This window comes from Microcaecilia unicolor, chromosome 3, assembly GCF_901765095.1.
Source record: "Microcaecilia unicolor chromosome 3, aMicUni1.1, whole genome shotgun sequence".
Taxonomy (NCBI): domain Eukaryota; kingdom Metazoa; phylum Chordata; class Amphibia; order Gymnophiona; family Siphonopidae; genus Microcaecilia; species Microcaecilia unicolor.
Genome location: NC_044033.1, coordinates 104,389,472 through 104,402,699, shown reverse-complemented (window position 1 = coordinate 104,402,699; position 13,228 = coordinate 104,389,472). Strand labels below are relative to the sequence as shown.

The 13,228-nt window shown below is 45.8% G+C and overlaps 1 protein-coding gene across 1 annotated transcript in view; it reads right to left on the bottom strand.

The window, feature by feature from the left end:
* The window catches only part of RALGAPA2 (Ral GTPase activating protein catalytic alpha subunit 2), an 898,249-nt gene that overhangs the window by 386,987 nt on the left and 498,034 nt on the right, over positions 1 to 13,228 (bottom strand). The window contains 1 exon segment of the mRNA XM_030196220.1: positions 26 to 149. Within this exon segment, the coding sequence (XP_030052080.1) occupies positions 26 to 149 (124 nt within the window).

Genomic DNA, 13,228 nt, shown 5'->3' with positions numbered 1-13,228 from the left:
CAATGATGGTATTTTCCTTACTTACCTCCCAGCCTAGTCCAGCAACAAAATCCTCATAAGCTTGACTTCCTCCAGTGTTAGACAGAATTGAGAATTTGTCTTCTTGTCCTTCAGCAATATAGAACACAGCAATCTTGTGGGTTTCACGGCTGTAGTTAGTAGGAATGGAAAGGGAAAAGTTGTTTTTCACGGGAAATAAACTACTGCACTTAAAATTATCACCTATAGAGAAGATAATTTTATGTCACATAGTTTCAGATGATAAGAATGCATGCAAATGGCATTGCTTTAGTCATTTACGTGAATATGGCCTCTTTCCTCGGGCACGATTTTTAGGGTATATGTATAGAATTGATGACTTGTAATTTGCCAGTGCATGTGCACCATGAGTAAAATTTGGGCACAGCATTGGAGGAACACACATTTACACACAAACTGGCTGATATTTAAAGTGATTTAGGCAGCCAGGAGAAGCTTCTGCCTGCTTAAATCATCTGAGGTTACCTATCCACTGATATTCAGCGGCACTTAATCGGGCAGTGCCGTGAATATCATCTGACCCCCCCCCCAAAAAAAAAAGTGGGCAGTTCAGGGGTGCTACTGGGAGCAGTGTTAGGGAGGAGCTAGCAAGTATGCTGATACTGGAACCCGCATAGCTAAGCAGGTGAATTTAGAACAGCTTTTGACCAATGTTAGTCCCACTATTTTGATGGCACCTACTATCTTTCTTTTTTCTTTCTTAATATTAATAAAGTCAGCAACACGTTGCGGCCATTTATTTACTTCTGCTGTTCGATCTCCATACAATAATGCTCTGTTATACTTTGTTTATATTTTCAAGAAATCTACATCCTTAATGAAGCTACTAAGTCTGTCTTTGAGACTCTCCAGATGTTATGACTCCTGATGCAAGCATTTCTCTATCATTTTGCTCAGCACCGAGGTCAGGCTTACTGTTCTGAAATTTTCCAGATAATTCTTGAAACTCTTTTTAAAAACTGGCATTATATTCATGCACCACCTTCCAGTTTTCATGTACCATGGATAATTTTAATGAGAGGTTACAGATTACCAACAGGAGATCTGCAGTTTCATTTCTGAGCTCCTTCAGTACCCTGGGGTTTATACCATCTGGTCACCTTTAAATATCATTACTGGCACAGATACCTCTCTTACATTCTCCTCAGTAAAGACCAAAGCAATGAATTCATTTAGTGTCTCTGCTATGGCCTTGTCTTCCCTAAGTGCTGCTTTTACTCCTTAATGATCTAATAGTCCCACTGACTCCCTTACAGGCTTTCTGCTTCTAATATACTTGAAAAAGTTGTTACTAGATGTTTCTGTTCTATGGCAAGTTACATAAGTATTGCCACAATGGGACAGACCTAAGGTCCATCAAGCCCAGCATCCTGTTTCAAAACAGTGGCCAATCCAGGTCACAAATACCTGGCAAGATCCCAGAAAACTCAATACATTTTATGCTGCTTATCCCAGAAATAAGCAGTGGATCTTCTCCAAGTCAACTTAATAATGGTCTATGGACTTTTCCATTAGGAAGCTGTCCAGACCCCTTTAAAACCCTGCTAAGCTAACCGCCTTTACCACATTCTCTGGCAACGAATTCCAGAGTTTAATTTCATATTCTCTTTTAGCCTTCCTTATCAATGCTTTGCTTCTAACTTGCCAGTGCTTATGCTGCTTGCTGTTTTCTTCACTCAGATCCTTTTCCAATTTTTTTCAAATATGTTTGTTTGGTTCTAATAGCTTCTTTCACTGTCATTTGCTCTTCTTTCCATCTTTTTTAATATGTTGAAAACATTTGGGCTGGGCTTCCAAGATGGTATTTTTAAATGTCGTCTAGCCTTGATTTAAATTCCTACCCATTGTGGCTGTTCCTTTCAGCCTATTTAAAGCCATTTTCCTTATTTTATCATAGTTGCCCTTTCAAAGGTTAAATGCTTAAATAGTAGATTTCATTAGTGTCTTCACTCCAGTTATTAACTCAAATTTGATCATGTTATGATCACTATTGCCTAGTGGATCCAGCAATATTACCTCTCACATCACTAACAACTAGATCTACAATAGCTTCCGCCCCCCCCCCCCTCTTGTTGATTCCTGAAACATATGCAGTCATTTATATTATCTAGGAATTTAACCTCCTTAGCATTTTCTGATATAACATTTATCCAGTTAATATTGGGGTAATTGACTAAAAGTGTTTTTCCACTGAACCACCGAAAGCAAAACAAACCATTCTGAACATAACTTGAATGTACAGTTTTCTACCTTAGAACATAGTGGGATTATTTGTCCAGGTGGAGTTTCTTAGCTGTTTTTGTGTTTTTTTTTACTCCACTTGGGGACATGATTCAATATATGTGGCAGAGCTGGGATGACCGAGGATTATGCTGTTTCTTTTACAACCAGAATATCTATAAATTGGGTGGATGAATATGGAGGCATCCCATACCCCTTTTTTCTTTTCCCTGTTTTTGTTATATTGTAAAGTTATAGATTTAAACCCTTTCCTCCAAGGTAATAATGGCAGAGTGGTTAGGTGCAGCAGGTTGTGGACCTAGTGAACTGGGTTCAATTCCCGCTGCTACCTAATGATTTGGGCAGTGGGTTGAGATCCTGGAGAAATTGGTTTGAGTCCCACTGCAGGGCCTTATGACCCTGGGCAAGTCACTTAACCCTCCATTGCCCCTGGAGTGGAGGAGCAACCTAATAGTGTGTGGTGGGCTGAGATCCTGGGGAACTGGTTTTGATTCCCACTGCAGCTCTTTGTGACCCTGGGCAAGTCATTTAACCCTCCCACTGCAGATACAAATAATACTTAGAGTTTGAGCCCATTTAGAACAGAAAGTACCTGTACAGATATTTGTGTGTGAACCACTCTATGCCTATGTATAGGCTCATGTATCAAAATGCGTTAAATTAAATAATACTGTTGCCAAATTTGCTAGATTCCCTAATTTCTGTTAACATTTCATCATCTGTCTGTTCTGGCCTGGTGGATGATAGTACAGCCCTAATGACATTTTCTTTCCTTTCATACATGGAATTTCTATTCATAGGGATTCTACATTGCTGTTTCCTGCTGAATTTGTATTTTATTAGACTCAATGCCTTCTTCAACATATGGGAAAATTAGGCTCTTACCATGATAATTTTCTTTCCTTTAGTCATAGCAGATGAAGCCATTACGTATGGGTTGTGTCCATCAACCAGCAGGGGGAGATAGAGAGCACTCAACTTTTCACAGTGCCTCATGGCCAGCTAGCTCCACTGCCTCTTTAGTATTTGAAGCTTCCAAAGCAGTATGGCAAACCGCAATGGAAATAACATGAACTTTCCTCACAGCGAACGATGGTCCCTTAACAAGGGCATAAACTCAAAAAAGGAGGGAATGAACTCATCCTCCTGGAGGGAATAAACTCAACCTCCACTTTGTATAAACGGAGGGAATACTTGCATCCTCCTGGAGGGAACAAACTCATCCTCCCAAAACATGAACTGGAGGGAATGAACTCATCCTCCTATAACTGTAACAAGAATCCTGAAGACTGTTTTCAGACTCCTCAAGGAAGGAATATAACTTCAGGAAACAAGAACAGCACCTAAAATCAGAATCACTGCAATACAGACAATCATACAGGGAGGGCTCATGGCTTCATCTGCTATGACTAAAGGAAAGAAAATTATCATGGTAAGAACCTAATTTTCCCTTCCTTGTCATCAAGCAGATGAAGCCATTACGTATGGGATGTAACAAATCAATCCCTAAATAGGGTGGGAACAAGCCATACCACGCGCTAGCACCTGTGCTCCAAAACACGCATCCCTCCTGCCAGTCACATCCAGCCTGTAATGTCGGGCAAAAGAGAGCTTAGAAGCCCATGTTGCAGCACTGCAAATCTCATGAAGAGATAGTGCTCCAGTTTCCGCCCAGGAAGAGGAAATCGCTCTTGTGGAATGTGCCTTAAAGGCTTCAGGCGGAGCCCGGCCAGACAGCAGATATGCTGAAAAGATAGCTTCTTTGAGCCAACGGGCAATAGTGGCTTTAGACGCTGAAGACCCTCTGCGAGGACCTGCAAACTCACAAAAAGATGATTAGAGGTCCTGAAAGAATTTGTAATTCGCAGATACTGCAACAGAGTCCTGCGCACATCCAAAAGGTGCAACTGCCCAAATGAATCTGGAAACTCCTCCTCAACAAAGGAGGGAAGAAAAACAGGCTGGTTTAGGTGAAACGCTGAAACCACCTTAGGCATGAAGGAAGGCACGGTCCGAACCGTGACCCGTGACTCTGAGAATTGCAGAAAAGGGTCTCTACAGGACAGTGCCTGGAGCTCTGACACCCGTCTCGCTGAGGTAATGGCCACTAAAAAGATGGCCTTCAGTGTCAAATCTTTCTCTGAAGCACGCCGAAGCGGTTCAAAGGGAGCCCCCTGAAGAGCCTTCAATACTAACCCCAGGTTCCAAGCTGGACAAGGTGCCCGCACGGGAGGACAAGCCGAAGCACCCCTCTAAGAAACCGTGCCACATCTGGATGAGCAGCTAAGGACACACCTTCAACCTTGCCACGCAGGGAGGCCAATGCTGCCAATTGCACCAGCAGGGAATTATAGGCCAAGCCTCTGTGTACACCATCCTGCAAAACGTCCAGAATCGGCGAAACAGGAGCCCGCAATGGAGAAAATGCTCTTGAAACACACCAGACTTCAAACTGGCGCCAAATCCTGGCATAAGCCACGGAAGTGGAGCGCTTACGGGCCTGCAGGAGAGTGGAAATTACCTTATTTGAGTAGCCTTTATCTCTCAATTGCGCCCTCTCAATCGCCATGCCATAAGACCAAAGCGGCAGGCGTCCTCCATGGCCACCGGACCCTGTGACAACAGGTGCGGAACCAGAGGTAACGGAAAGGGAGCCTCCAACAGCATCTGTCGGAGGTCCGCATACCAAGGCCTCCTGGGCCAATCCGGGGCGATGAGCACCACTTCTCCTGGATGCAGCCGAATCCGCAGGAGCACTCGCCCTATCAAGGGCCACGGAGGGAAGACATACAGCAAGCCCAGGGGCCAGGGTTGAGCCAAGGCATCCAACCCGGCAGAGCGAGGATCCCTCTTGTCTGCTGAATAAGCACAAGACTTTGGCATTGGAACTGGTCGCCATAAGATCCATCACTGGTTTGCCCCATTTGGCACATATCTGCAGGAATACATCGTCTGCTAGTTCCCACTCCGCTGGATCGATTTGATGCCTGCTTAGATAGTCGGCTTGCACGTTGCTCTGACCTGCAATGTGAGCTGCTGACAGGAACTTTAGATGCAGCTCGGCCCAGTGGCAAATTTGTTCGGCCTGCGCGGCTACAGCTCTGCACTGAGTGCCGCCTTGTTGATTTATGTAGGCCACTGCTGTCGTGCTGTCCGACATCACTCGGTCAGCCAATCCTTCCAGGGTCACTTGAAAGGCCAGAAGTGCCAGAAACATCGCTTTCAATTCCAGGCGGTTGATAGACCGCTCCGACTCATCGGGTGTCCACAGACCCTGGGCATGCTTCTACTACTACTACTACTACTTAACATTTCTAGAGCGCTACTAGGGTTACACAGCGCTGTACAATTTAACAAAGAGAGACAGTCCCTGCTCAAAGAGCTTACAATCTAATAGACAAGTGAACGGTCGGTCCGATAGGGGCAGTCAAATTGGGGCAGTCTGGATTCACTGAACGGTAAGGGTTAGGTACCGAACGTAGCATTGAAGAGGTGGGCTTTAAGCAAAGACTTGAAGATGGGCAGGGAGGGGGCTTGGCGTAAGGGTTCAGGAAGGTTGTTCCAAGCATAGGGTGAGGCAAGGCAGAATGAGCGGAGCCTGCAGTTGGCGGTGGTGGAGAAGCCTGGCAATGTGCAATGTGCGCCCCAGCCCTTCAGGCTGGCATCTCTCACCACTAGGCACCAATCGGGGAGCGCCAGCGGCATTCCCTGCCACAACATGCTGTCCGAGAGCCACCACTCCATACTGAGGCAGGCCACAGGGAGCCAAGAAAGTCTGCACTGATAATCCTGAGATACTGGAGACCATCGTTGAAGTAAAGAATACTGTAGAGGTCTCAGGTGCGCTCTCGCCCATGGCACCCCTTCCAAGGTGGCCGTCATCGATCCCAACAGCTGGACAATGTCCCAAGCTCGCGGGCGGGGCATCCTCAGGAGCAGACGGACCTGATTCTGAAGCTTGCACCGCCTTTGCTCGGGAAGAAACACATAGCCCGAGGCTGTGTCGAACCTGGCCCCCAAATATTCTAGAGAATGCGAGGGGGTCAGGTAACTTTTGGCCATATTGACGATCCAGCCCAGAGACTGAAGGACTGAAACCACTCTGGCTGTAGCTAGATGACTCTCTTTTTCTGAGTCTGCTCTGATGAGCCAGTCGTCTAGGTACGGGTGAACCTGGATACCCTCTTGCCTAAGAAAGGCAGCTACTACCACCATTACCTTGGAGAAGGTTCGGGGAGCTGTGGCGAGGCCAAAAGGCAAGGCCCGAAACTGGAAATGTTTTCCCAACACCGCAAACCGCAGAAACTTCTGGTGCGGGGGCCAAATTGGTATGTGCAAGTAAGCTTCTTTAAGGTCCAGAGACGTGAGAAACTCTCCTGGCTGTACCGCCGCAATGATGGAGCACAGGGTTTCCATGTGAAAATGCCGCACTCTTAAGGACTTGTTTAGCTCTTTTAAGTCCAGGATCGGGCGAAAAGACCCGCCTTTTCGTGGCACCACAAAGTAAATGGAGTAGTGGCCTAAACCTTGTTCGGCGGGAGGCACCGGGGTCACAGCCCCTATCTGGCATAGACTGTGCAAAGTCTCCTCTACCGCCACCCGTTTGGCGGCAGAACCGCATCGGGATTCCACAAATACTCTCACCGGGGCATCGAATTCTATTCGGTATCCGTCTCTGATCAGGTCCAAGACCCACTGATCTGCGGAGATTTTGGCCCACTCCTCGAAAAAGAGGGAAAGTCTTCCTCCGATGACAGGAAACGAGGAGGGGGCCGGCGCACCATCATTGAGAGGGTTGCCCCTGAACTTCAGGCCTTGAACCGGCGGCTGCGGAACATTTGTCCGAGCGAAAGGAGTTTCTCTGCTGAAAGTGGGCACGCGAAGTGAACCCAGCAGCACGCCCCGGGCGGTACCTTCTAGCTTCACGGAAGTGAGGTCTGTAAGAGGAGCGGACCGCCTGACCCTTAGAGGAAGGCTTCGGCCTATCTTCGGGCAAGCGCTGAGGTTTGGAATCCCCCAGGCCTTTAACAATGTTTTCCAGCTCCTCACCAAACAGGAGAAGGCCTTGAAAGGGCAACTTCAACAACCTTTGCTTAGAGGCCATGTCCGCCGCCCAATGTCGTAGCCAAAGAGTGCGGCGAGCTGCCACTGCTACAGCCATTTGTTTAGCCGAAGCTCTGACCATATCATAAAGGGCGTCAGCCAAAAAGGACAAGGCCGACTCCATCCACAGAGCCACTTCAGATAAGGTCTCCGCTCCATCACCGGGCTGTTCCACTGCCTGCTGTAACCAAGCCAGGCAGGCTCTAGCAGCATAACAACTGCATGCAGACGCCCGAACAGTGAGACCTGCCAAATCAAAGGACCGCTTCAGAGCTAAATCAAGCCTACGGTCTTGAATATCCTTCAGGGCAACACCTCCTTCAACAGGGAGGCTAGTTCTCTTTGTCACAGCCATGACCAGGGCATCCACTTTAGGCATTGCAAAGCGAGCCAAATGTTCCTCACTCATTGGGTATAATTGCCCCATAGCCCTGGCAACCTTCAAAGGTCCCTCGGGGTCAGCCCATTAAGCCGAAATAAGCTCTTGGATGGAGTTATGCAAAAGAAAGGCTCGAGCAGGCTTTCTGGTACTAGCCATCCTTGGATTAACAGCAGAGGCTGTGCCATTCCCAGGATCTTCAATCGAGAGGGCTTGTAAGGCATCTGAAATAAGTGCTGGCAGCTCCTCGCGGTGGAAAATCCTCACCGCAGACGGATCAAGCAGCTCCTGTGGCAATTCTGCACCCGACTCTGGCTCCTCAGCCCAAGAAGTTCTGCCAGACACCTCAGAATCCTCATAGCCCGACTACGGGGGGGAAGGGGGGTGCGCCACACTCAGAAGGGGAATTAGCCCTTCTGTGTTTATCAGGAGGATAAGAAACAGGCAAAGCCAACTCCAAAAGGCCAGGATCCACCGGGGGGGGGGGGGGGGGGGGGGGGGGGGGGGGGCAGGCAGAGGGTCCGAAGATCCCTGTGGAAGAGCTCTTTTAAGCATGTACGCCCTATGCAGCATTAAAACATAGTAACATAGTAGATGACGGCAGAAAAGGACCTGCATGGTCCATCCAGTCTGCCCAACAAGATAAACTCATATGTGTATACCTTACCTTGATTTGTACCTGCCTTTTTCAGGGCACAGACTGTACAAGTCTGTCCAGCAGTATTTCCCGCCTCCCAACCACCAGTCCTGCCTCCCATCACCGGCTCTGGCACAGACCGTATAAGTCTGCCCTCCACTATCCTCGCCTCCCAACCACCAACCTCTCTTCCCCCACCTGCTCCGCCACCCAATTTTGGCTAAGCTTCTGAGGATCTATTCCTACTGCACAGGATTCCTTTATGCATATCCCACGCATGTTTGAATTCCGTTACCGTTTTCATCTCCACCACCTCCCGCGGGAGGGCATTCCAAGCATCCACCACCCTCTCCGTGAAAAAATACTTCCTGACATCTTTTTTGAGTCTGCCCCCCTTCAATCTCATTTCATGTCCTCTCGTTCTACCGCCTTCCCATCTCCGGAAAAGATTTGTTTGCGGATTAATACCTTTCAAGTATTTGAACGTCTGTATCATATCACCCCTGTTCCTCCTTTCCTCCAGGGTATACATGTTCAGGTCAGCAAGTCTTTGCTCATACGTCTTGGAACGCAAATCCCATACCATTCTCGTAGCTTTTCTTTGTACCGCTTCCATTTTTTTAACATCCTTCGCAAGGTATGGCCTCCAAAACTGAACACAATACTCCAGGTGGGGCCTCACCAACGACTTGTACAGGGGCATCAACACTTCCTTTCTTCTGCTGATCACACCTCTCTCTATACAGCCTAGCAACCTTCTCTCTAAGGCCACAGCCTTGTCACACTGTTTCGTCGCCTTCAGATCCTCGGATACTATCACCCCAAGATCCCTCTCCCCCCCTCAGTACCTATCAGACTCTCACCGCCTAACACATTAGTCTCTCGTGGGTTTCTACTCCCTAAATGCATCACTTTACAAAATCAGGGGAGAAAACCACTCCCTGACTGCCCGGATCCTGCCCAGGGCTATCAGTTCTATTATTAGCCTCACTCAGAGGACCCCCTCCCCCCGGATTAAGGGCTCTCCATTGCAACGGAGGCCGCGCCATGTGGAAAATCCAAAATGGCGTCTGCTGCCAGCTCAGAGTGCAAAAGATCGCCGCTCGCCATGCTCGGGCCGGCTCTACCGTCCGTACAGCACGAATTACATAGTAACATAGTAGATGACGGCAGAAAAAGACCTGCACAGTCCATCCAGTCTGCCCAACAAGATAAACGCATATGTGTATCCTTACCTTGATTTGTACCTGCCTTTTTCAGGGCACAGACCGTACAAGTCTGCCCAGCAGTATTTCCCGCCTCCCAACCACCAGTCCCGCCCCGCTGCTGATTTGCACTTGCCACATTTAGAACAGCGCTTTACAGTCTCCGCAGCCATTGCCAAATACGGCGGTAAAATTAAAAAATGGCGGGTCGCGCCAAAAACGTCCTGATCGTGGGCCCACCCCGGAGGAGTCAGAAAACACTCTTACCTCACTAGACCGAGTATCACAGCTCCGGTCCTGCAGAAGAATCTCAAGAAAAAAACCTCTTTTCCAAGAACGCTGCGCTAAAGCGCGACGCGACTTTAATTATTTTTTTATTTTTTAACGCTGTGAGGAAAGCAGAGGCAAAAGTGGTAAATAAAAACACTCCGGAGGCTCAGATAAGTGGGAAAGGCAGGGAAAGGTGGACCAATGTGCCTGCATCCACTGAGTGGGAAAGGACAGGGAAAAGCAAGCTAATATGTCCACATCCATGGGGGCATGGGTAAGGCAGGGAAAGGGCTGACCTATGTGCCTTCAAAGTGAAGCTGCTATAGCCTCTAACACTCCGGCTAACAACTGGCATGCCAGGAGCCACCCCAGGCAGATTTTTGATGGAGCTCGAAGAAGCTGCAGCCACCCTGCTTGAGGAGATAGAGAATACTGAAGAGGCAGTGAAGCTAGCTGGTCATGAGGCACTGTGAAAAGTTGAGTGCTCTCTATCTCCCCCTGCTGGTTGATGGACACAACCCATACGTAATGGCTTCATCTGCTTGATGATAAGGAAAGACCCTCTTCCAACTTGATTCCCCCTATCATTGAGATATATAACTTGTTTCATGGAATCATCCCATTGTTTATCCTCCTTCCAAGAGGTCTCTGCGATGTGTATTATAGCTACGCTTTCATTTATTTTAGGCTTCTAACATTCTGCAGTGCTGTTAATTGTATATATTTCTTTTTTTTTTTTAATTTTTATTTATTCCATTTAATCAAATATTACAAGAACTTTCTTGATTGGAAAAGCTTCATAAAATTAAAATTAACATAGCACAAAAAGTAAATAATCCATAAGGTAAACTTTAGCGCTCAAGTCCATAAATTGGAAATCCAAGAATTAGGAATATAAGGAGACTAATATAGAAAATTATTAAAGTTTCCAACAAAAACTACTGAGATGAGTTACTTATTACATTAATGCTTATCCTTTTTTGCCGAGGCTATAAGAGCTGACACATGTGAAGGTTCTGTGAATAAATATTTCTTCTCATCAAGTCTGATTATGCACTTGCAGGGGTATCTTAAAAAAAAGGTACCCCCAAGTGCAAAACTTCAGGCTTAAGAAGCAAGAATTGTTTCCTCTGCCTCCTTGTCTCCTTGGAGACATCAGGAAATAATAATATTTTAAAACCCAGAAAGGGGTTTTCCTTATTTCGGAAAAATAGGCAGAAGATCCAACTCTTGTCAGGTAGTAGTGCAACGGTCGCAACCAAAGTCGCAGCCGTTGCAAGTTCGGAATCAGAGGTTTCAAGCAAAAGAGATACATCTATTGGAGTTTCTAATATTTGATTCAGTTCCTTTCCTGGGACATAAAAAGCAGAGGTAAATGGTGGTAAATTCTGATCTGATGTGTTCAAAATGTCCCGCAAATAACGCTTTAGCATTTCAAGAGGAGGAACAGTCTTTATCCTAGGAAAATTGACAAATCTTAGGTTATAATTTTTTGTATAGTTATCAAATATCTCCATTTTTCTCCTAAGATTTGTCAAATCATTTATCATCAAAGGTTGAAATGTTTCCAGTTTAGTAATTCTTTGGTCCATCTTTTCAATCGTATCATCCGTTACTTTAATCTTTTCCTCTGTTCTTTTTAAGTCATTCTTTAATAAATTTACTCTGGAGGCAATTTCATTAGTCTGTTTCAAAAACGTTTGTCCCAAGGCGGATACTAAATCCCATAATGTATCCAAAGTAACCTCCTTTGGTTTAACCACTAGTTCCTTTGGTATTTCAAACCTCTCAGAAGTCTTCACAGGGATCCCGCTCTGTCCCTCGGCACCTCTCCCCGCATTCCACGGTGGCGGCGTCTCTCCCTTCTCTGATGAATATGAATCCTCCACTCGACGCTCTTCCGGGTCCATACCGCCTTCGCTGGGGGACCCCGTCGAGTCAACACGAAAGGAGCTTGCTCCTACCGGCTGGGGAGGCGGAGTGCGCATATCGGGGCTTAAGGTGGTATCGAAGCCAGGGGAGACCGATTCTCCTAAATCGCCGTAACTCCCTACTGGCAGCATTCCGATATCCAAAGAAGCGGTCAATAGGACCAGGTAAGGAGGGAGTTGGGAGCGAAGCTCTGGCTGCCAATCTCCCTCGACGCTTAGGCATTGTATTTAGCTAAGGAACAAGACCCGCAGCGTCTCAGTAGGATGCGGCCATCTTGGATTTTCACATTTCAATTGTGTATATTTCTGATACTGTTTCATGTTAGTTCTATTATTAGGTTTCAATTTGCCATTTCCAAGTTTACCTCTTTTATTGCATTTATGTTTATATTTGGTCATTTTACTGTTATGCTGTTAACAAAGTTGTAAGTTTTATGTTTTTACTGTACCTGCTGTACACCGCCTTAAGTGAATTTCTTTTTAAAGGCAATTAATAAATTCTAATAGATAAATAAATAAATTTGAATATAGAAATCTCTAAGTGTCTATATTTCACTGAACTGCAAATAATATGTTAATGGTGAATCATTTGATGATGAAAATATCCTGTGGTGACAAACATCCCTCCTATCCTCTTAATTGAGATAACTGGCTATAAATTAAGAGACGTGTCTGAGGTGAGTGGTAAAGAAGACTAAATTGATGAAAAAGAACGTAAGACTCTCTAATCAGTCTAAAAAAAAAAAGGAAAAAAAGGTAAAGCAGGGTGGTCTACCACTGCCTTCCCCAGTCATCTTTACCCCCAGCTAAGGGGTCGTGCACTTACCATATTTACTGACCTAAAGTGGATGGATGGACGAGTTGGCCAGAGGCCAGTTACTGATCTAAAACCCAGTGAAGGATTCAAACTCATTGTGGACGCAGTAGGCAAACAATCTATTGACTGCATCTCAAGGCCTCAATCAATCTAACAGCTACCTTTTAATGTTCTCAGGCTTTAATAACTATGGTTAAACTAAGACAAAAGAATATCAGGCTCTTCAAATAAGCTAATAACTAATTTTTGCTTTTTTTTTTTTTTTTTTTTTTGTAAAAATTAAACGGCTTTTATCAATATACCCACAAATTCTCTTATATCTTATGTATGAAGTCACCAAATATCCCAGCAAAATTATATTAATTTGCCCAGAAAGTATTCCTGTAAAGATGGTCAAGAGGAACAAGCTGGGTGGACATTTAATCAACCAAGCTATTTCATATTTTTTTTATACTTCATTTTCTAAGGATTTCATGAGTACATTTTTCACTTGGCTGTTGTGGGGTAGATGTATAGATTCATAGAACAAAATTATTTAATGCATTTTATTTCCAAGCTACAAGGCAGGAAGGTGAACATTTTGGTGGTGGTGGTAGGGGGTACATG